General features: G+C 41.3%; 1 protein-coding gene across 1 annotated transcript in view; it reads right to left on the bottom strand.

Annotated features, from left to right (window-relative positions):
• pkd1a (polycystic kidney disease 1a) overlaps positions 1–22,900 on the bottom strand; it is a 74,234-nt gene that overhangs the window by 8,236 nt on the left and 43,098 nt on the right. Inside the window, exons 24-53 of the mRNA XM_040145505.1 lie at positions 18,980–19,132; positions 17,491–17,631; positions 15,669–15,990; positions 15,253–15,469; positions 13,681–13,840; positions 13,421–13,567; positions 13,112–13,256; positions 12,062–12,397; positions 11,826–11,914; positions 11,238–11,553; positions 10,095–10,272; positions 9,625–9,889; positions 9,343–9,538; positions 8,468–8,638; positions 8,219–8,362; positions 7,912–8,122; positions 7,670–7,796; positions 7,428–7,538; positions 7,101–7,150; positions 6,420–6,634; positions 6,164–6,242; positions 5,943–6,058; positions 4,005–4,207; positions 3,019–3,213; positions 2,751–2,890; positions 2,171–2,301; positions 1,762–1,864; positions 1,497–1,622; positions 502–673; positions 51–341 (exon numbers count right to left, since the gene is read on the bottom strand). Of these exons, the coding sequence (XP_040001439.1) occupies positions 51–341; positions 502–673; positions 1,497–1,622; positions 1,762–1,864; positions 2,171–2,301; positions 2,751–2,890; positions 3,019–3,213; positions 4,005–4,207; positions 5,943–6,058; positions 6,164–6,242; positions 6,420–6,634; positions 7,101–7,150; positions 7,428–7,538; positions 7,670–7,796; positions 7,912–8,122; positions 8,219–8,362; positions 8,468–8,638; positions 9,343–9,538; positions 9,625–9,889; positions 10,095–10,272; positions 11,238–11,553; positions 11,826–11,914; positions 12,062–12,397; positions 13,112–13,256; positions 13,421–13,567; positions 13,681–13,840; positions 15,253–15,469; positions 15,669–15,990; positions 17,491–17,631; positions 18,980–19,132 (5,250 nt within the window). The remainder of the gene's footprint in view (positions 1–50; positions 342–501; positions 674–1,496; positions 1,623–1,761; positions 1,865–2,170; positions 2,302–2,750; positions 2,891–3,018; positions 3,214–4,004; positions 4,208–5,942; positions 6,059–6,163; positions 6,243–6,419; positions 6,635–7,100; positions 7,151–7,427; positions 7,539–7,669; positions 7,797–7,911; positions 8,123–8,218; positions 8,363–8,467; positions 8,639–9,342; positions 9,539–9,624; positions 9,890–10,094; positions 10,273–11,237; positions 11,554–11,825; positions 11,915–12,061; positions 12,398–13,111; positions 13,257–13,420; positions 13,568–13,680; positions 13,841–15,252; positions 15,470–15,668; positions 15,991–17,490; positions 17,632–18,979; positions 19,133–22,900) is intronic.

Below are 22,900 nucleotides of genomic sequence, written 5' to 3'. Positions count from 1 at the left end.
TTTAATATGTTTATAATAATCCCTTCTCTCCCTCTGTCTTTCTCTCTTACCTTGAGCACCAGTATGAACAACAGCAATGCAGACATGACTGTGTACATTTGACTCTGCCTGGCCAGGGGGTAGAAATCTGTGAAGGCGTCCCGTGAGTGCTTCACGTACGATGCCCACTGCTGCTTGGCCAAGGTGCAGCGGCTCAGGTGCAGCCCGCACACGGACGCTGCCAGAGTCAGTTTACAGATGCCCAGGAGTCTCCAGGCTGACAACAGGTACCTGTAGCCCTCTCTGAGGAAGCCCAAGATCCCCCGCACCAGGAAATACAACACCAGGATGAGGAGGATCATCTGGAAAACAAGGAATCACAGAGTTTCATTGAAGATGTGTCGCCAAAACGATGACCCCAAAGACGGGAAAGGATTCAGTCGTAACTTAGGGTTCAAAAGTATTAGTAGTTGTTATTATAGTAGTATTATTGGCAGTGACAGAGAGGTGGCCAGGAGTTACCGTGAAAAGGAGCTGCAGGTCCAGGCCTGTGATTGGCCAAAGAGTGATGACAACGAGGTCAAGACTGGACTGGGCACGCTCAGAAACCGGGAACTCAAACAGGAAGGAGAAGACAGCCAGTTGGTTTGTGTTGATGTTGTAGAGCGAGAACTCCACAAACACAGCACAGGTCCTGTGAACACACACATAAAACACACACTTAATAGACTATGATAAGATCCGGAGTCAAGATACTTCAGAGTCCTTCCTGCTTTGGAACCAACTTTAATATTTTATTTATCTTGCTGTGGTTTTCCATCACAGAATGTTTTATTTCATATGACAGAGAAAAAGAAAGCACTGACTCAGTTTTGCTCAAAAGACGCCGTTCAGTGTGCTGTAAGAAACCTTTACAACCCATTTTTTATTGACTTCCATTTGCTCACATCTGGATATCTGCGACCTGACACCACATGTGATATTAACAAGATTAAAGATTTGTTTATGCCATCAGTTATTATTCGCAGAACAGCTGTTGAAAGTGAGCCCACATTCTTAGTGCATTCTGGATTGTTTTCTATGTTTTATTTTAATGTTTGATGTTTTATAAATTTTCATGTGAAACTTTTTAATGACTTCAGGCTGTAGGCTGTAGGGCAAATTGCACTGCGGGGACTTTAAAACTCCACTCCAGATTTATATAGCCTTGAGTACGCATGGTTCTGTTTTATTCCAATCATTGTGAAATTGTGCACACATGCACATCGATGCCTATTTCTACTCCCTTACATCTGGCCCCTGGACTTTGGAACCACCAGGTCAATAAAATCAGAAAGCAAACTCCTCTTTTAAATCATGTTTTTTATTGATTTCATTGCTTTGACTTATGCATTCAATGTCTTGCTGAGAACTAGGATGTGGTAATGCTCACTTCTGTCTTCTAACTCTGACTTAAAATTTATTAAAACTAAAAAGTTTTTCTACTACTTCCAGCCCCGTCCTTCCCTGTTTACTACCTGTAGTCGAGCCAGTGCAGCTGCTGCAGCTGCTGTAAGGAGGAAGACGCCTCCTCCAGGCTTCTGTTCAGCTGGTGGACCACATCGCCACTGTTGTATACCCTCACTTCACCAAAAGGCCTCATCCTAAAAAAATGAGTGGGAGGATACACAGAAAACATGACACATCAAAGAAAACCAGATGTTAAACACACGCGAAATCTGACCTACAAATTAACTTAAAGTCTGCCTTGTTACAGCAAGTTTTTCAATCCTTCAATCATACCAGTTTTCATCGCTAGAACCAAAAGCAGTGAAATTCTCAGCGTCTTTAGTTGGAGAGGTAAACCAGCCCTTTCCCCAAACACTGTCTCCTGCCCTGGCGCCACCTGCAACTGGGAAAAAATTACAGTTTCGACAAGATCAAACTGAGCTTAAATTTCAACAAATTAATCAATTTCCCCAAAGGCATTCATGCGAACATGAAAGAGAATGAGTTCAGTAAACAGACTTTCAGAAATGCTAATAATAACATCTGCTGGAGTACCTGTGATGCTCCACTTGAAAAATTCAATGCAGTTGACTCAATAAAATTGAGAGAAAGACAGATATATTTTTTGTGTGTACAAACTCACTAAGTTAGAGAGAGTTTCTTTCAGGTCAATGAATCCTCACTAACCACATTTCAGTCTCACCGTATGTGTCTTGGATTTGTCGCAGCCTCAGCGTGCCAAGTAACACACTTCCTGTGTCTCTCAAGAGGGCAGAGTCATCCAGTAGCCGTGGTAATAGGGACTCATTCAGCCACATCAAAACATTATCTCGGCTATAAGACAAATCGGGGTATTTGTCAAACAAATTGCTGTCAAACAAACTAAAAAAAAAACATACAGGATGTTATTGTGCACACAGGATGATTACATTTGACTAGAGGACACTCTAGTTCTCCTCTCTTCTCAATAAACAAAATTTATGGACACTTGAGACACTTTTTTCAAACTTGTTCTCTTTTAGTTTCAATAAAATAACACATGTAGGTCGAGTCTCAAGAGCACACAAGAGAAAAACGGGCTCGGTCATGAGAGCAGCCAAAAAAAAAAAAAGAAAGTCTTACAAGCAGTGAAATTAGAAGGTCACAGAAAAATGAGATGTTATTCTCAAAGGAACAAACTAATAAAAAAGGTCGAGGTTAATGCTTTTTGAAAAGAAAAAAAACTTTATTGAGTCAGCACAGTATCTTACGAAGTCAAGTTTGGAACTAGTTTGTGTGTGTACCTGCTGATGTTGTGATACTCAGGTGTGTGCAGGGCTTGCTGCAGCTGAGTGCGCAGTCTCAGGCTGTGTGTGTCTTTAGCCGAGTCAGAGTAGTTGAGAAGTAAAACCACCAACAGGAAAAACATGTAAACCAGGAAATTCTGAAAAATGAGAACCAAATGTTTTGTCATCAAACAGGACATAGAGCTTTAAATGTCTACAAAATGTCTGCAAACATAAAAACAGCCTCCAGCGTCATCTCTCTATCCCAGCATATCTACTGAGTCACCTTCAGCATGGTGTGCAGCATGTGGACCTTGCGGGCCTGGTGCCGGGCTTGGGACAGAGCAAAGCCCTGTGGTGGTCTCACCCTGGGCACCCTCTGGACCACTCTCTCCACACGGGGGAACTCCACCAGCATGTCCTGGTCCTCTGGACGCAAGCGACGCACACACACTGCATAGTAAACTGCCTCACACAAGACCTGTGAGACAGAGGGTAGGGAAGCAATGGAGCAGTTCGGTTTGGAAACTGTTTCAAAGCTCAAGAGGTTGAATATACTCAACTCAACATGGAGTGTGTGATTATTGTGTATCGTTTAAACCTGCCTAAACTGATTATTTTTTGGCCACTTGGGGGCAGAACAACAAGCTGTAAACATAACACAATATTATCAACTTATAAAGTTTTTATGGCGAATGTGTTTGAGTTGCTTATTTACAGTCCCGGGAACATCAGCTTCAATTTCATGTCATATTTTCAGCCTTCAAATATTCGCTCTTTTTTAACTCTGTTTCTGGGCGCCAACACTCAACTGGGGGAAATATCCTGCACAGCGTTCATCAGCTAGTTGCTAACTTTGTTGGTGTTTCTCTGTTTGGTGCCGAGCAGGCAGTGTGCAGTTTGTTTATAAGAGCTCTTCCGCTAAAAACAGCTGCCTTCTGCGGCTCAAAATGGGACTGATGAGGGCGGTGAGAGTGAACCGGAACGTCAAGGCTGCTGGCAGTGACACCAAAACAGTGAGCTAAAAGAAGCTGAAATGCTCCGTAGAGCTGAGAGAAACTGGAGAATCGAGTGGTCATTCAATGTGGCTTCATCACCACAAACAATATCTTTCAAATTACACATAGAGATTTGATCCACTGTTAATATAAAATAAATAAAAATAAATAACTAAATAAAAAACATGCAATATGATTTAAATGTAGAAAATAGTATGTATGGGTGTGGTAAACCAGCATCACTGAGTATAAATTTGTGTGTTTGTGTGTCTACCTTGATTGGCTCCAACAGCAGGCATGAGCACAGGAAACTGGCAAAACAGGAGATGAGCCACATCATGGCCACACTCTGACTGAACCCGTGGCCCGCCCAAATCGAAACGCCGTTTGCCAGAGCGACCCCTGCCCAGCTGCCCCACAGGGCGGCACGTCCACACCAGGGAGGGAAGCGTCTGGGACGACACACATCTGTCACAACTAGAGAAGGGAGAGAAAAAAGGTTGGGGGAATGTGGGAATTGTACAAAGAAAGCTTTGCAAAAGGAAACACTGAAAAAGAAAAATGAAGGGAAAAGACCAGAGAGGAAATCAAGGTCCCAGAGATGAAACAAAGAGAAATGATCAAGCAATAAAAAGTAAGGTATTGTATCAAGGAAGAATAGGGAGAATATATACATTTTTACTTCACAGTTAACAACTATTTAAGTGTAAGGAATCTGCATTTTAATTATACTACAAGATTTGAAGGTTATTTCACACTTCGAAAGTTAAATGAGTTCTTCAACTTTTCAAGCGTTTACCCACAAGGACTCTAAAGTCTTTTTAATGAATAAAGTTACTAACAAAACAGTCAAGTTTCCCAAAGCATAATAAATAATGTTGTAAGAACCTTGGATGCCATACTGAAACAAGTGTGCCTTTTCAATTTATTTTTTCTCTGATAACAATGCATTGGTTATGGACTGTTAACAATAATGGCCTAGACACACAGCCGCCAGTACAGGGCCCAATACTGAAGAAAAGTAACAGTCTTAATGATTGCTCATCTTTCTTTTTTAAAATAATCATTAAACTTTGCTCTTTACCTAATGAGGATTATAAGTCTTATCCAAGAAAAACTGGAGTGATTTATGTGCTCTTTTGCCACTAACCAAAGAGCAAAGCACGCAGAGTAAAAGTTTGCAGATAATTGATCTATGAGGGAAATAACTGTCGGACGACCTTTGGAGTCCAATTTGGGGATGTTTTACAATGACTTTGTTGTTGTGATGGTATTTCAGATTTCATTTAATTGGCAGCACAAAGATTTTTCTGTAAATACATACAATTTACAATTGACAAAAAGAACCTCTCTGTCCTTTTGCTTGATAAAACAATCCTGAACCAAAGTAGTAAGAATGCTAACCCAAGGAGGAAATAGATTTCTCTGCCATCTTCTGCTGAGCTATCTTCTTTACGGAGTTGTTTCCACGTCTGACAGGAACAATACAGACTAGTGCCAGTATTTACCAAACGGCTAAATTGGTGAAAAAATTTAAGTAAAAATACATCGATTTTACTCCTAGTCATAGTCAAGCTTAAAAGTTGTTTATCATTTATCATAATTTATTATGGCTAAAAATGCTCTTATATGTTTAAGGGAGATCCAGAGGCATCTTACGTTTTTGGACAAACGTCACTGGCCATGATGAATTATATGTCATCTGAAGCAATATGTATAATTATTTGCATCGATTTGAAGATTTGAGAGGATGTTACACAAAAACTGCTATACAAAGCTGACACTGATTTTGTTTCCAATCACTTTCCATACATCTTTCTCGCAACACTTGTCAACTAAGTTACTCTTATGTGTTTTCACTGAGGTAGCTCGTCTACAAGCAACAGAATTTTATTCCTGCTCCAATTTTGTTTTTATTTTCCTTCCTTTTCAGCCCATTTCCTATTCATTATTTATATATTATAAATATAATTATATTATTGTCAATTTTACATTTCAATTGCGGCTGGAGATATTAAGGATTAAAAAATTGGCCTATCCTACCCTGAGCATACATGTGACTGATCATGTGATCTCCTGGGAGCTAGTCTTAAATGTTACTCTTACGCTGCTTTAAGTAAGACGATGTTTAAGTAAGTTGCTTGATAAAGGTCTTTTTCTTCCTACACACACAGACACACACACACAGACACATACACATTTTAATACATACCTGTATTCGAGGTGAAAGCAGTTTTCGGCGGGTCCCGTCTGACAGATTCTAGAGGAAGAGGCTCATTCAGCTTCTGGAGGAGAATCACTTCGGTCTTATCTCCAAAAATGCTTGACCTGAAACACGATACAATACAATGAAACTCAAGCAAGGCCGTAAATGTTCCTGATAATGCTGGTCATTCTTTTCATATTTTTCTCTTTTTCAGAGATCAAACTTACAGGTCAGCCATCTCACTTTCGTCTGCCTGCGGAAAGAAGTTCTGTCCGTCTGCCAGGATGTGTTTGATTAGATCCTCATCTGTGAGGGAAAAGAAGCACGATTTCAGTTTGGACTTGGTTACTCCCAGTGGTCACAGACAGCGTAATAATACAACCAAATTTACATTTATCTACTCAAAAAACCGTGTAATTGCTACAGGCAAAGTTTAAACACCTGATCTGTACAACTGGTTTAAAAGGCTTCCTACTGTGTTACCTGATGAGGTGAAATATTTGTTGTGTTGGTCAGTCCCCTCCTCCTCTTCAGGGTTAAAGGTCATGTCGACACCCAGGTGCCTGCTCCCCTGACCCCTCTTCAACCTGGGCATTCCTGCTCCATGCCCTGCCCCTCCCACCACCGACACGTCACTTAACAGCTCTGGCCAATCCCCGTCCTCCGTCTCCTCCTCTGCCATGCCCCAACTCTCCACACTGAAACAGACACACAGTGAGAGATGTTTATTATGCAGTGTGACTTTTGCAAAGTATTCAGTTACTCTAATAGTCTTTTCAGTTTCCTCTCTGTCTTTCTTAAAGCCTCCAAACAATGGGCAGTTTCTCAGAGAACAATAATGATGTTGTATTAACACACTTGGTGCTTGGACATTCTGGCTGTTGAGTTTATAGTTGTTTTGTGACAAGACAGGAATCATTTTTCTCATTAGACATTCAAAAGAGGAAAATATTTCCTTTTTCTTTTCCAGTCTCTTTTGGAGCACAACACCCTAAATTACAAACAACTGCCCTTTTTCTTTTTATCTTTTATACTCTTTGCTCTTCTGTTCTCTCCTATCTTTACTTTGCCAAGACAGCTAGCAATTATACTTTGGTATCTGTGCTCCAATAAGTGAAGTCATGCACTATCTAAAACAAACGCCATGGCAACAGAGTAACTTACCTTTTGGTTGATGGAGTGGGCAAATCCACATTGGTTTCCTCTGAGTTGGTCTGAGAAACGGATGATAGACAGATAGATAGAGACAGAGTGAGAGAGAGAGACATAAACTAATGACCTCATAGGATAAAAGCATACATTTTTTTTGCTTAACTGCATTTTTCCTTTCTTTGTTTAAACAATCACTAGGCCATAACCATGGGATTGATTTAATTTCATATGAGTTCCATAATAAGACAAAAAAATAGATTAAAGGCATCTGAACTTTAGCTTTAATCACATCAGGCACCATTCAATTTCGAATTCTTATCTTTTCCCATCAGTCTGTACCTCGCCATTAAAAAAGAGGAAGGAACTTCCAGCCATGGAGTTTTCCAAGAAGTTATCGATCTCCACAGACTCCTGGTCCACTTGTGGTGGTACCTGCTCCACAGACACACACTTGAGTTCACACACACACACACAAACACGCGCACATTCACACACAAAGAGAAAATATTCAACTTCATGTTTGTCTTCTGGGAAGAACTGAAACCTCGATCATGTTTTAGTTTTGGGCACATTTGGGTTACCTTGCTGCGGCTCATTCTGAAGAATGTGAAGACGAGCAGGTAGAGAGGGTAGACGATCAGACAGGTCACCACACCTGCTGCCACAGTCTCTCCATTTAATGAAGAAAGCCTTGACACAGCCCGCGGGCTACAGCACAGGATGGCATTCAAATGTAGGAATAAATCACCAGTTGCAATGTGGAAATTCACAAAGACAGGCAGGCGGAGAAGAAAAAAAGACCAAACAATACACATTCCTGTACCTGTATCTTTTGTCCACCACGATGCTGTACCACAGTGTGTTGGCCAGTAGAAAGAGCTGCAGTAACACAGCACAGCAAGTGGCTCTCTGCAGGCGAGTGAAGGGGCTACGGGGGGGCCTCTCCCACAGCGACAACCACAGGTGGCTCTCACACAGCGCCCTCTGTAGCTCACACCACATGAGGCGGGGCAGCTGACGGAGCACAGCCTCCTCTGAGGGAAACGGGAAGGAACACAGTGGAACTGGCATCAAACTGGTATCGACCACCAGCCATGTTTGTTATGGATGACTTGATTGTGGTTTCTTACCTGATGCCTCCACCTCAATCTCTACTCGTCCATCAGTTCTCTCATTATCCACTGACAGCCAATCCTCCACCAGGAAGTAGTAGCTGCTTCCAGTCTGCAGGTCTTTCACCAAGACGTACTGTAGCATCCATGCTGGGGACAGACCTGAAGGAGGGTCATGAAACAATGGTTTGCTCAAATATCAGATAAACTCAAATAAACTTTTTGTGATTACAGGTCTCTCTTCTGTGTGTGAGCATGTGTCTATACCTTTGTTGTCATGCCAAATTCGTATTTTCCAGACACTGCCCAGGCTAGTGTCTGTGGCGATGTGGAAAATATCAAGAGCATTGTTCGAGAAGGCTCCTCTGCTGTCGAGATGGCGGTGTCCACTGCGGCTCTCACGCCCATACAAACTGATTCCCACATGGGCTGTGGTGCCTAGAAGGACAGACAGAGACTCCCTTTATCAACCTTTGTCCACATTTAATTTGTATTAACATAGTTTTTGGTATTTTCATAATTAAACTGCCCCCGCAAAAGTGGGGTCATTCATTCGCAGACTCTCTTCTCTAGTACGTCATCGTTTGCTATTTTTTATAGAAATAACTTCATTTTAAAAAAGATCAACAGGACATCAATCAGCAACTATTCTGTTAGTTGATAAATTATTTCAGTAATTTCTCGAGCAAAGGAGCTTAATATATGATGGTGTCAGCCTCTTAAATGTGAGAATTTGCTGCTTTTTCTTGTCTTACATTATAGTAAACTGAATATCTGCGGGTTTTGGACTACTGGTCATCACCTTGAGCGCTAGGAAATTGTGATATTTATTTCATTTCTATTGATTTATTCTATTTAATTTAAATGTGACAGTACATTATAGAATGTCAAAAACATATATCTAGGTAGATATATCTAGAGTGCTTCAAAGAACTTCTGCAACTAGTATTGCTGCTTTTAATCACGGTTGTCTTATAACCAGGCCAAGGCAGTCACATTGGACCTTAGTATTTACTGTACTGATACAGTAAATACTTACAGTACTTATAGTACTGTACTGTAAATAACTATGAAGCTTTATAAACAACACCTCTGCTCACTTTTATCATCCTGACGGCTGTCTAATAGTATCCCTAGCTCACCTGCCCCTCGTCTCCAGCCAGTCTTGACCTGAACCTCGTACTTGAAGAGTCCATCTTGGCCGCAGAGTGGAACCACACCAGCCCGGCGTAGATCCAGCTGGTCCAACTTGTGCAAGATGGCTGCTGCCACAACATAGCTTAGTAAACCCAACACACACACCAACAGGACGATCAGGCTTGGTGCACCAGAACGCTCCTGAAAGAGAAGGCAAAAGGTTTAAGTGTGTGTTTATCTGGTGAAATGTGCACAAAGAGTGAGTGTTTTTTTTGTGTTATACTGACTGGCACTTTAAAGCTGATGGCGTCGGAGGGTACAAACAGGCCCGCAGCAAAGGCTGTGAGGTGCCTGGTGCGGCAAACAGCTCTGCTGGCGTTGGTCTCTGGCAGGGGCACCATGCCATCCGTCCGCCACTGCTTCTCGCTCTTGCTGAAGTACTGACACAGGGAGGCAAACACCCCAACCTCCAGACGGACACCCACAGGCTGAGAGCCGGGGCCGCAGGGCGTACTTACGTTGATGAAGTAGTCCAGTGTGGTGTCGTAGGACCTGTGTAGCACAGGACAGAGGTGACACTGTTTGTCATAGTCATACAGGACAGGAAACAGTATCCAAAATAAACAGTCGTAGTTTTATGGACAAACTACAGACCAGCTACCTCAGCTGTTGCAGACGTGGGCATCAAATTCTAAACTAATTTTGTGTGTTTAGTACACATCATATTACAATTCGGTGAATGAAGAAGTGCTCTTACTCTGGCGACAGGAAGAAGGTGTATTTCCTGTGGTCCAGATCTTGCCCCCTGGTCATACTAAGTGTGATACGTTTTCTGTCTGTGCAGTTAGACTCGCTTGGGCCTTCGTGGGAATGAAGGTAAGCTGTGATGTATGGCTCCTCTCCATCGTCTCCTCTTTTACCCTTCTCTCTGGCATCTGGAGAAAGAAAAGGAAAAAGAATGAGAATACTTCACCTGGGTCAATACAATTACATATAAAAATATAAAATGTTATAAAACTGTAAAAACAAACAAACAAAAGAAAAACAAATTAGGCTCCTGTTTAAATCTCTCAGGGCCAATACCACGTCATCAAATGATCAAACTAGACAGTTATAAAATTCACACAGTCAGTTCAGTGAGTGCTGTTTAACCTCTTTATACCCATAATGTTAATGCATCTATAGATTGTATGTTATCTCCCCATTTGGTCTACATTATAGCTATATGTTGGCAAGCCATTTCAAAATTCACACTGCAACTCCCTCCTACTGATAGGATTAATTGGGGGGGGGGGGCAATGGCCCCTTCCCTACTTCCAATCCCCCTACTTCTGGCACCCCTGCTTGGACCACACCCATCTTCGAACTTGGCCCTCATTTTGATCTCAACGACACACGGGTACAGTTTCGTGACTTTATCTTGCACGGTTGTGATGCTATCGCAGTGACAAATATGTACTCAGACAAACAAACATAGAAACACCTGCCAAATTACTCGAAACCACCTCTCTAGTAGTTCCCCCTACAGTAGGTGTCCCCAGGACCCCATTATGCCATGATGACACATACACACACACACACACACACACACACACACACACACACACACACACACACACACACACACACACAAGGTGAAAACAATACCTGCCAGACTGTTGGGGCTGGTAACAAAAAAAGTGAGAATGATAAAAAAGAAGAGGCCACAGGGGTCCAGCTATTTTATAATACGGTCAAACATAACACTGCTACTAAATTACAGCTTCAAAATGCCTTCCTGACTCAGTGTCAACAAAAATTGAACAATTGAATTAGATTAGGCATTATATTTTTCATTTGTTCCCGTTGTGTGTCCACCCCCAGTGTGTGCAGTGTGTATGTGATGAACGTCAGAGCTCACCCTCCAGAGAGGTGAAGTTGAGCTGTACAAACAGCCCTGCCTGTCTGTTGGTGTTTCCCGTGCTGACCCTTACGATGACGGAGTCACAGTGGCTGATGTTAACGGCTCCAGCTGTGGGCAGCCCTCCAGTACCAGAACCCTCAACACCCACTTCTCCACTACTGCCATTGTTAATGGCAACAGTGATGGCCATACTGTCGTCCAGTCCTGAGATTGGGATCTGGGTGCCATTTTCAGTGCGAAACTCCATGGATGCCACTTCAGTAGAGATGGTGTAGTTAGCCACATAATTGAAGGGGAAGGGGTTGGATTCCACCTGGGGAGAACAAGAAGGAGGGAGAGAAAACCATAAGAGGAGGTGAAGTGTGGAGAAAATGAGGTCTGAATGAAATTGAGGGTGGAACAGAAAAAGGGAAAAGACAAAACAACAGCACCTAAGGCAAGTTATTTCAGTGAGTGCTCGCTAATTAGAGACTTTGGCAACAGCAGCATTGATTCTGCCAAGTTTTTTGAGAGGGAAAAGTTCAAGAGGAGAATTTTGGACACGAATGAGTAGTTTCCATCACGTTGGATGTTTTCTGATGTTACCTGAAACAGTAGCTGCATAATGTTGTTTCCTGCAGCAGCTCTGCCAAGACTGTTGTTGAAGGCTCGTGGGATGGAGAACCGCTGGCACTCTGGAAATAGGGAGAAAGGGAAGAAGAGAACTTTAGACACTCCTCCTTTATGATGTCCAACTTTCTTTAGATTAAGAGGTGATGGACATTTTCACCTACAGAGACATAACTTCATCAACTCGTGAGACACTTAGTACACATGCCCACCTGGACTGTTGTTGCCATGGTAGCAGAGCAGGCTCTGGGGGTCTGCCAGTTTTCCTGTGGCAGCAATCTCAGCTCCTCTTAGCACCAGCGGCTCCTCGTTTAGCACCCGGGCATGCATGAGGATCAGCATGAGGACCGAGGACAAGTTGTAAGCCTTCGCTGCCACTCGCAGAGGGTGTGGCTCTGGTGAGAAGGGTGAGGGCTCTAACAGGGTGCCTCCTTGCTCCACACCAGAGAAGTGAGAGGGGGAGGTGGAGGAGGGTGAGGGGGAATCCACGTGGGGGGGCGGGAAGTTAGACTGGGAGGCTGACTGGCTGACCTGATGGATCAGATCGCCTGGAGGGAGGGAGAAGATATTAGATAAGGTTAATAGCTAAGAAAGATAAGAAAAGAAGGAAGGTGGAGAGAAGATACAATTGCACGGTTTCCTTCAGTGTAGTTTGTTTTCTCCTATAAACCTTCCAAATTCTTGAAAGTAGAGTGTTTTTGGGTTGAGGTGTGTGTTAAAGGGTTTTCAAGAGACAGATTTAGTGAGCCAATCACTGATAGACTGATTGTAACTAGATGACTGATTTGTATCAAAGATGTACCGAAGATTTTGACTTTCTTTCCTAAATATGTGTTACGTGGAAATAAATAACGTATCATTTTAAACATGAAATACAAAACACAAAGACTTTTGTGGCCTCTTAGGTTGACTAAATAAATGACACCTATAGAATAAGTAGCATAAATACAGTAATACTATGAGCAAGAGTGGTAGTTTTACAGTAGAGCTATGCAGCTCTATTTCAGTCTTCAGTCATGAGCTGTTTATTATGACAGTCTTTGTTTCTGAAGGTCTCCTTTTATAGACCAGGTACGTGATCTGGTTATAAGCAATGGCATTGAGAGGACATTGCCCTCCACTTAGCAACAAACATACATGAATAAATGACCTGTTGATAGTTCCTAATTAGTGTTAGAGTTTCCTTTCATTCAGATTTGGAAACCAACACTATATTGAAAGATGGAAACACTCCTGCACTCACAGGAAACTTTCAGTCTTACCCATGATGTTCAGGATGTTGTCAGCTATCTCAGTGGGAGTGACAGTGCCCTGCTTGGTGTCAGTCTGCAAAATCTCCAGCATGGACTCCAGCTTGTTCAGAGTGCTGTTCTGACACTCCTCACAGATGAACCCGCGACTCACCGCCTGGGAAACACACACAGAACTGATCGTTTGTTTGCTTTCTTGACTGTTTCCTTCATTTCTAGCTTTATTCCTTGCTTTTTCCAATTGCCCTTTTTTCTTTCTGTCCGTCTTTTTCTGCTCTCTCTCCTTGCTTTCCCACCTCTCCTCCCTGTCATTTTACTCACTGTGCACTGTGCCAGAGCAGCGGACGTCTGCTGGATGTCACTAACAGTGGTCAGGTCCAGAGCCGTCAGAGCTCTGGTAATGTTGCTGCGGACTCTGTAACCATACTTATCTTGGGACACCCGCGCTGACTCATGGGTCTGCTCATACTGAAAGAGAGCAAATACAGGTATAAGTATGCTTTCTGTATTATAACTTGATGAATGATTGGATAGATACTGTAGATGCATTAATTGATGTTGGGTGACTAGACCTCTCCTACCTCATTTAGGACTGTAATGAGAGCCAGTGATAATTCTCTGACCCTTTGGGAGTCTCCCTGCTCCAGCAGCTTTTTGAGTTTGCTGTCTGTCAGCTCAGACAGCCAATGGGGAAGGCTGTTGTACTCAGGGGGTGGATCTGGCAGCACAACTTCAACAGACCTGGACACAAACACAAAACAAAAAGCACTGAATATTGTTTATATAACTTAATTATATTTGTGTGGACTTGGATGTACATGCATTTTCCCTCATGTGACTGGAAGGACAGTAATGCCATGAAAGCTAGCTTAGCCATGAAAGAGACAAGATTAGAGGGTTAGATTTTTGAAAACATTTAATATTCTTTAAACTCACAATCAGATAAATTCATGAGTGCTTTCAGCCATGCTAGCAGCACAGCTCTAGGGATGGCAATATCTGTTGGCCGGTCTATGGTTTTGTTTCAGACTGCATTATCCCAATAACCAATTTTTACTTTGTACTTGATGGATTGGCCCAACTTTTTTTTAAAGACATTCATGGTTCCCAAAGGATGAATCCAAAATTTCTTCGGTGGACACCTGACTTTTCTCTTAGCACCTCCATGAGGTTCAAATTTGTGGTTTAGTGTAAAATGTCTTGATATCTATTGGATGGACTACCATGAAATTTGGTTCACACATTTATGTTCCCCTCAAGAGGAATGAACTGACCATGAACTTTGGATGGTGACACCATCATACTCTTGAGCTCCACATTTTTAGTTGCAGCCAAACATTGTGTAAATGCTCAAAACTTTATAGTAATGATCTCGGCCAACGTCTCAAAAAAATACCAGATATGTCAGCTTGAATTTTGTGGAAAAGTGCAGCTCAATAAATACAGAATATTTCTATTTCATGGAAAAATGCAGCCATTAAAAATACAGCGTTTTGGGTGTGACTATCTTACTGATACAGCTTCAAAGAAGAGTTGGAGCAAGTTAGTACAGAATATATACTGTGATATATGTGATACTGTTTGTCAGTATGGAATAATCATTTTAACAACTATAAAGCTTTTTGAGGGGAAATAAGGGGAAAACTATATATTATGGGGTTTTAACCTACGGCTACCAAACTTACTTACCGTAACAATATAGCTTTAAAATACTTTCTCTGCCATATGTGCACAGAAACATTTGACCAGGATCCAACTTTGAGGTATTGTCCCTTAATATTGTACAAGTTTTCCCTATCTTTTACAGTAGCTGCTGCTAGATCCCATAATAATTTAGCAAGTAAGAGAGGCTGAATTCACTCTGCAAAACACTGAGCTGAAATGTCCTACTGCAATGCACTAAACTTTAAGTAGCCACAAAGCTGAACTTAATTAAGCTCTATGGTGAAATTCATCTTTGCTAGTTCCACAAGAAAAGTCAGACGTTAGCAACAGAACAGGAACCTTGGAGATGGCAGGGATTTATTATACCGCTCACAAAAACTTCAGTAATGTGCAGGCTGCAGCAGCTTGGAATGTAAAAAAAAAAAGAAAGGTCTGAGTCTTTTTTAATTGACCAAAATGAACTAAATAGTAAAGTAAACTGTAGTTACTTGTTGAGTGCAGTGATGGCAGCTCCCTGATGGTCCTCCACTGTGATGGACACAGCTACACGGTGCCGGGCTGAGCTGAAGCCTGGGGGAAGGAAGGCCGAGTGCTCTGGACTGCTCCCTTTGTACACACAGAAGTCCTCGCAGTAGTCTTCTCTGCAGCGTGTCACCAGCAGACTGTAGAGCAAGGGAGTCTCGGAGACCCCCAGATCACTGTAACCTGGAGGCAAAAAAAGGAGAAAGAAGAAATAGAATAAAAGACAGCGGAAAGTGGAAAAGATGATGATGAGTAAGGTGCTGTTAGAACTGGACAGGTTTAACAAATTTAAAACAAGGAAAGAAAGGCAAAGAATGAAAGTGAAACAAACATATTGTGTGTCAGGTGTGTGAAAGCCAGCTCACACCTTCTCTCTTCCTACCTGAGCAGTTGAAGTGTACCCGGTCCAGCAGCGTGCGTATCCTCCAGCCTTCACCGTCTCCGTCCCCATACTCCATTCCCACCTCCCCTCCTCCTCTCAGGTGACACTCCCCACCATCCGGGGGCGTGTTGTGTAGCAGCGTGATGGAGGCGGCGCCCTCACCATCCAGACTGCCGTCGGTCACGTGCAGGGTGAAGATGTAGGAGACTCTGTGGCGCAGGACACCCTGACGCAGCACCAGATTCATGTCGTCGCTTCCTGTGGTGGTGGAGGAGGTGTCCAGGACCAGAGTCTCGTTCCGCTCCGTCATGGCACTCCAGCGCTGAGAAAGAAAGAGAGAAAGAGGTTTTATTAACAGCAAGCTACACTTGGTAATTTCTTCAGAGACATAAAATAATTAGACAACCTAAAGCTTTCATCAAAGGTAAGGACTACTTCATGTTTTTTTTGTTTTGATGTTTGCCTTACTGTGATTTAAAGACACATAATGGGGCCTCAGCAGCTTTAAAAGAATTGATGAACATTTGGGGAAATACATACTGCATCTTGTCGAAATGAGGCTTTTTTCCAGATTAAACAAACAAAGTATAACACGTGACCTTTGGTAGTGCTGGTAGGTGGCTTTTGTTATCTTTGGACAGAGCCAGGCTAGCTGTTTCCCCCTAATTCCAGTCTTTGTGTTAAGTTAAGCTAACCAGCTGCTGGTTGTAGCTTCAAATTTGACACAAGGGTTGTACTGACCCTCTCATCTATCTGGCGGCAAGTGAATAAGCGTATTTATACTTAAAATGTCAAAATATTAAACAAAGGTTCTTATTATTGGTCCCAAGACACCTCAAAAGACCTTGCAGCAGCCTCCTAGATGTTTAATCTCTAATATCAGGCTGTATACAGAGAACTTAGATGTCACATTTAACTCTTTTTTGGGTTTTTGTATACATATTAAGACACTTGTGCAATCATGTGTTTCCCAATTAAGCAATATAGAAATAGCTCTACGGTCAGACATATGTTATCGCTTGAATAATGTGGAGAAATGACTCCACGCTTTTGTGGTGTTGCGCCTACATTATTTTAATATATTATACTCCTCAGCTGAAGACCTGTAGCTCATCTGAAGATGGTTCAAAATGCTGCACCTTCAGCACACCAGTGCTGGCCTCTACCCATTGGCTGCTATAGGAGTTTAGGATTCAATATGTAACGTTTGTTATAACCATTTATCTGCCTGTACCCAGGGAAGCCCCAGAGAACATTTCTGAATTTTTATGGCCATATATTGGTCCATATCGTAACTTAAAGTCTCACAGGTTGTCTAACCAGTGTCTCCTGGATGTTGCTGCTAGAAACCTTTAATGGAAACTGAACTTGTTTCCAGCTGATGCTGTTTTTGAATCCTCTGATGAAATACTCTACATGTAGTCAGACGTACAGTGTAATCATTTTGAAAAGTGATCTAGGTTATAGTACAGATGAGCGCAGTCAGCTGGTATGTTCAATTTGAGGCCCAGTGGCTCAACAAGTGTTTTGTCTTTCAAATTGTTTCCCTGTGTTGGTAAGGACATAAGATTTCCTCTCTAGCTCCACTGGTACAATGACCTCATTCTCACACCAACACTGCCTGTATCACAAATCCCAGGGAAAGTCTGAATAAAGGAGGCAGGAGGAGAAGGAATGGAAAGATCTGGAAATGTTGACTCCACTGTCACTTCTGTGGTGCAGTGACCTCATTTTTGCTTAGACACAGAGAGTCAGATTTAGTTTAGGGTTGTGTGCTTGTGACTCTGTGGGGGTTTGCCTATGTGTGTGTGTGTGTGTTTACCCAACGGCGAAAGCCCTGGCAGTTGGTGCAGGTTCCTCTGAGGTAGACATAAGAATTTTGGCTGACCTCGTAGATTGACTGGGCCTTACAGGACACACACTCCAGATACACCATGGGAATGTGACCACTCTGGACGAGCACCTGTCACAAAAAGACATACATACAATGTGCATGGGATGCAGTCCAAACAGAAAGCTGTTTTCCCAACCACATAAAAACATACAGCAAGCACTCCTCATTCACTCTCTCTTTCTTTGTGTCACATGTGTATTGATACTCTACTACAAACTACGTGTCATGCTATGTTATGCTTATTTAAACCACGTTTGATTTCCTCTTGTTTATATTTTCTATTTTTCCTCAGTCTAATGACCATTTGTGTTTTGTTTGTTCTCATCTAATGGGAGCAGCTTCAGTACCTAGTTGTTGAATTGCTAATCAATTAACCAGACCAACATTTGGAGAATAAACAAGTAAGTAATAATATTAACTTTTAATTGAGAGAAAGAGAAAGTTTTGAACTTGAGATTGTGAGTAAAATCATTCGTAAAAGAGACTTATTATTGTCATTACAGTGAATAATGAAATTGATTAGTATGAAATGAGTAAAAAGAGTGACAGACAGGCAGTATGTGTCAATACATGTACATGCTTCATATTTATGTGTGCATTTGTAATTAAGTATGACCAAATAGACAATGAAGATATTTAGAATCCTCACTGTCGCATTGATAAATGATCACTACATTAATACTGAGACCATCAAACCGATAACAAACACGACCATTGATGAAACTACATATTCCACTGTGTTCCACCATGACCAGTTTTTTTCCACATTATTAAGATTTTCTTCCTGATTGGTGTGAGTCACAAATTAAAGAGCTATTATTTGGAGAGAAGAAGTTGACCTTTAGCTTTTAGAGTTTCTTGTTGTCGCTGAGGGCAAAGAATGAGTGAAAGGTTGATGAAAAATCACTTCGAACGTGCTCAACCGCACTAAACACTGTCAACAGTATGATATATGAGCTCCCCTATAATCGTAACCTCAAACTGAAAATTGTATACTATACCATGTAAGGGATACTTTCTCTCCAATTATCTGAGAAATTTCCAGTTACAAGAAATAGCATGCAGCTCTTATTTGGTTTATGGTTCCCAACCTTTTTGGGGTTATAACCACTTTAAATGAGGGAGTGACTCCTTGCAATCCCTCATCAAAGCTTGCATACTACCAAAGAGTGATCTTTTTTACCTTGAAACTTCTCACATTGCTTTTTTGTTAGAGGTAAAACTATCTTATATTTCACAGAAAAAGTAAAAACTACAGATGAATCCCAAAAAATGTATTAAACTTGTGTAGCAGAACAATATTTTTTCTTCTTCTTTTTAATCCCATTTATCAGTTTGTGAACCTCCATATTAGGTTGGGAACCACTGACTTAAAGCATGCATGTGTTCACGCATGCAGGAGTCTGGGTGCACTTACAGTCTGTGTGATGGACTGTGGCGCCATGCCATCTTTGCTGATGGTCAGTTTGAAAGTGTATTTGACGCCCGCCTCCAGCTCGGAGCCAGAGATTCCCAACACCGGACCGCTGGAACCCAGGCCGAAGTTCAGACTAGAGCAGTGCTCTGGACCCTGCAAGCAGAAATTCGGAGGGAGAAATTGGGCCATAATTGTATCAGATAACTGTAGAACTGGGATATTAGATTTAATGAGACTTAATCTGGTTATAGTAATACTGATATAACTTCACTGTTAAATCAATACTGACTTCATTACAGTCTTATTGACTGTAACGCAGTCAATAAGACAAGAAAAAGACATTAATGTGGCTCAGTCTTAAATCTTATTTGTCACTTCAACAAAGTCATAAATTCATCAGATGCTGATAAATGCTGATATATACTTTGTAATTTTCTCTTTACTGGATTACCTAAAATAAGGAAACAGCACTGCCTATCTGTATCTTTTAGAATTGATTTTTTAAGTCCTCCAGAGGTTCCCCAATAATGCATTCACATGGTTTATTCATATTCACGATGACCAGGGCTGATATGAAATGAAGGGGACCATACCCCAGACACACAAACACACGTACAAATACGCACAGGCATGCACAGCCACATCACTGTTTAGCAGTCCAACTAAGCCTGATGGAGAGTGCACCTGCAGCAGCTGGTCAATGCACTCAGGAGAAGCCTCACACGGCAACAACGTAGACCTCCCTACCCCTGCTAATGGAAAGTCTTTTACTTAGCCCACTTCTTTGGCAAAGGAGGTAGAAATATAATATAAATACCTAAATTGAGTTAAACAAAGTGAAGTTTTCCAAATGTCCATGGCAAAGTGGTTGCTATAAACCAAGCTATATGGTTACAAGTTAATGCGCATTAACATCATTGTTGAGTAGTAATATGCAAAGCAGTTTTTTTCAGTGTCTTGAACCACTAGAACCAGTTCATTAAAAAGATTTGTTCAAAAGATTAATTCACTGAATTGTTCAGTGCTTGACCGGAGCTCTGACTGCACAGTCCCACTCACTGAACTGAATCACGGCCAAACAACATATATTCCTCATGATCCCAAGCTTCTGGAGCCAGATATTTTAAAAGTTTCCTCATTGAATATCAGAGATGAATGCTGGTTTTTAATGACTTTTAAGTCTTTTCAAATTACTTTGCCTGATTCCAACAGCCTGAACTGTTGACTAACACTCAGTGCTCACGTTCACTGTGTAGTACGTTCAGTCAGCGAATCAATGAACATGCACCGTTCCTTCAAGGTGAAAGGAATGAGTGAGTGTATCCCTGCGAACGAATTCCACTGAACCACTAACGCATCAGTGACTTCAATCACTCAGTGTATTGCTGCATGTCTTCTAGCAAGTGACTGAGAGCTCAGCTGAACTTAGAAATAAACTGATTCTTTCAGGAAGTGATTTAGTTCAGTCTGTTCACCCAAAAGATTCATTCTTTTGAATTGACTGTTCACGAACCGCAATACACTACTGTGCAGCCTATTCCGTACACTGCTCTGACACCTACACTTTTCACATTAATTACTCAAGTTGGGCGTCTAATTAGAGAGAGATAAGAGAGATACAGCAGTGTGCCGAATTACTCATGTCTGTAGGGACTACTAATACTTGTGCACACAAAATTAAAATTTGTGAGAAATTTGTTATTACAATTTTAAGCATAGGCCCATTATGCCAGCACCCCATTACCAGTCTAATGACTCTGAGTGGTCTCATTTGTTTGCACATCATTTGTGCACATCTTTTCAAGCAAAATAAAAATCTGTGCTTCATTATTTCTAAAGTTATAACAATTTACTTTTCCAACGTATAATGCTCATAACTTGTGAAATAATGAAGCAAAAATGTTTGTTTTGCTTGCACAAATGTACAAATGATGTGCAAGTGTATGAGTGACCACTTTATTAATGTCCTGATCATATGGGGTGCAAAGAGGTACAAACTTGGACTTAAACTGGTGCAACTTTGTCCTGTACACTTATGTACACACAAGTCTGAAAGACTGGCTCAATAAGTTTTTTATTTTCTATTTCTGTTTATGTTCAATAGAAATAGTTTAAGTAATTTTCAGTGATGAGGCGTTTCATTCTTCCGACATTTACTACTACAGCTATCTGGGCCTCCAGATGCTTTCAAGTGTCTAAAGCTCTCAGTAAATTAACCCACAAATCTCTGTTTGTTATCCATAACATAGCTACTGATTTGATTATTGTTTGTAAAAATCTTATGAAGATGGACAGTCATACACTAAAAGCTGTCACAAATATTTTAATATTTGATTTTGTTGGCACTGCCCAGCTCTCCTTCAGAGTTTTTTTCTTTTTAAACCACCTCTATTGTGTTCATAATTTTATTTGTATCCAAGCTCAGGATAGTGTAGGACATTTGATCAACTGCGTTTCCGTCGGCTCCTTTTCTCCATCTCTTCAGCTTTGGGTCCTTTTACCAGAATGCAGAACTGTTTGACTCTTTGTGGTCAAACTGCCTTTCTGTCTCTTTATCAGCAGCTTCCCACAGCTGTGTGTGTGTGTGTGTGTGTGTGTGTGTGTGTGTGTGTGTGTGTGTGTGTGTGTGTGTGTGTGATGTGTGCGTGTTGTTTATGTGCAAGTGTGTAATTGTAAGGGTGGGGAGCAAAGCACCAGCTGTGAAATGCTGAGTTTATCTCTAAACAGTTACATAACCCTTTAAATGCCTGTCTGCTTAGATGTACAGTACACACAAACACACACACACACACACACACACACACACACACACACACACACCAACACGTTCTGTTAGACACCACACCCATCCCATTGCATTTTATATTATGGTCTTTTGCTACACAGGCAGAATGTGTTCCTAAACAGCCAAGAACACACTGAGGGTGAAACACACTACATGAATTTACAAACAAACACACACACACACACACACACACACACACACATACACACACATACGTACACACACATACGTACACACACACACACACACACACAGACACACATGCACGCACACAAACACACACACAAGTGTACACTCAACATTGAAGAGGAACACTCACAGACTGTTCTGAATTGAGTTCTCCTCTTCACATCACTGCTGCCAAGTCTCTCTAAGGGCAGTTACAGTATTCAGGACTAGATGACCATTACGTAATTTTTTCACAATCTCCTTTGCTGAATAAAGTCTGTACGCCAAACTCTTTCTTATGAATTCACCATTAAAAAGTTTGAAAGTGGAGCTTGGCTTGACAGTTCAACATTATTTAATTTCTATCAGACTCAAGCCAAATATTGAGAAAACAGTGAGAGACAGAGAGGCAATCCTGTCTAACCACAGGAGGAGCAAAAGCAGAACAGCAGAGAACTCTGTTGTTCTCTACTGAGTTCTTCTGTACTCGTAGACTTTTAAAAACACAACGTGTTCATTCACTATTCACTTTTCTACTAGGAACATATGGACCTTGTAATGCAGTAATTTCTATATAACTACATAATATAGCTGTATTTTACTTAAATGCTTATATATATGTATTAGTCATTCATGTTTTTAAATGACTAGTATAAACTACATTTAGATAGATACTGCCTGAAGAAAAACTCCAAGCTAAAAAAAAGGACTATTGACACATTTTTGGTGACAAGTGAATTTTAGAGACTCGATAATAGCATGAACTTCCACAGTTTGAATGAAACAATCCACACTCCCGTTGAGGGTCTGAATGTACTGTAAATAAATAGCGTTATTATATAGTTTAATGTGAACGGAAACATCTTACGAAGTCAGAAAGTCATTGCTTGTGAGAGCAACAGAAACCGATAATTTAACAAAACAAAAAAAAAGAAGCTCATCCAGCTGTTTTTAAGTTATAATGTGTG

Source organism: Xiphias gladius, chromosome 15 (assembly GCF_016859285.1).
Source record: "Xiphias gladius isolate SHS-SW01 ecotype Sanya breed wild chromosome 15, ASM1685928v1, whole genome shotgun sequence".
Taxonomy (NCBI): Eukaryota; Metazoa; Chordata; class Actinopteri; order Istiophoriformes; family Xiphiidae; genus Xiphias; species Xiphias gladius.
Note: the sequence above shows the minus strand (reverse complement) of the source record. Positions and strands in the feature narration are given on the sequence as shown.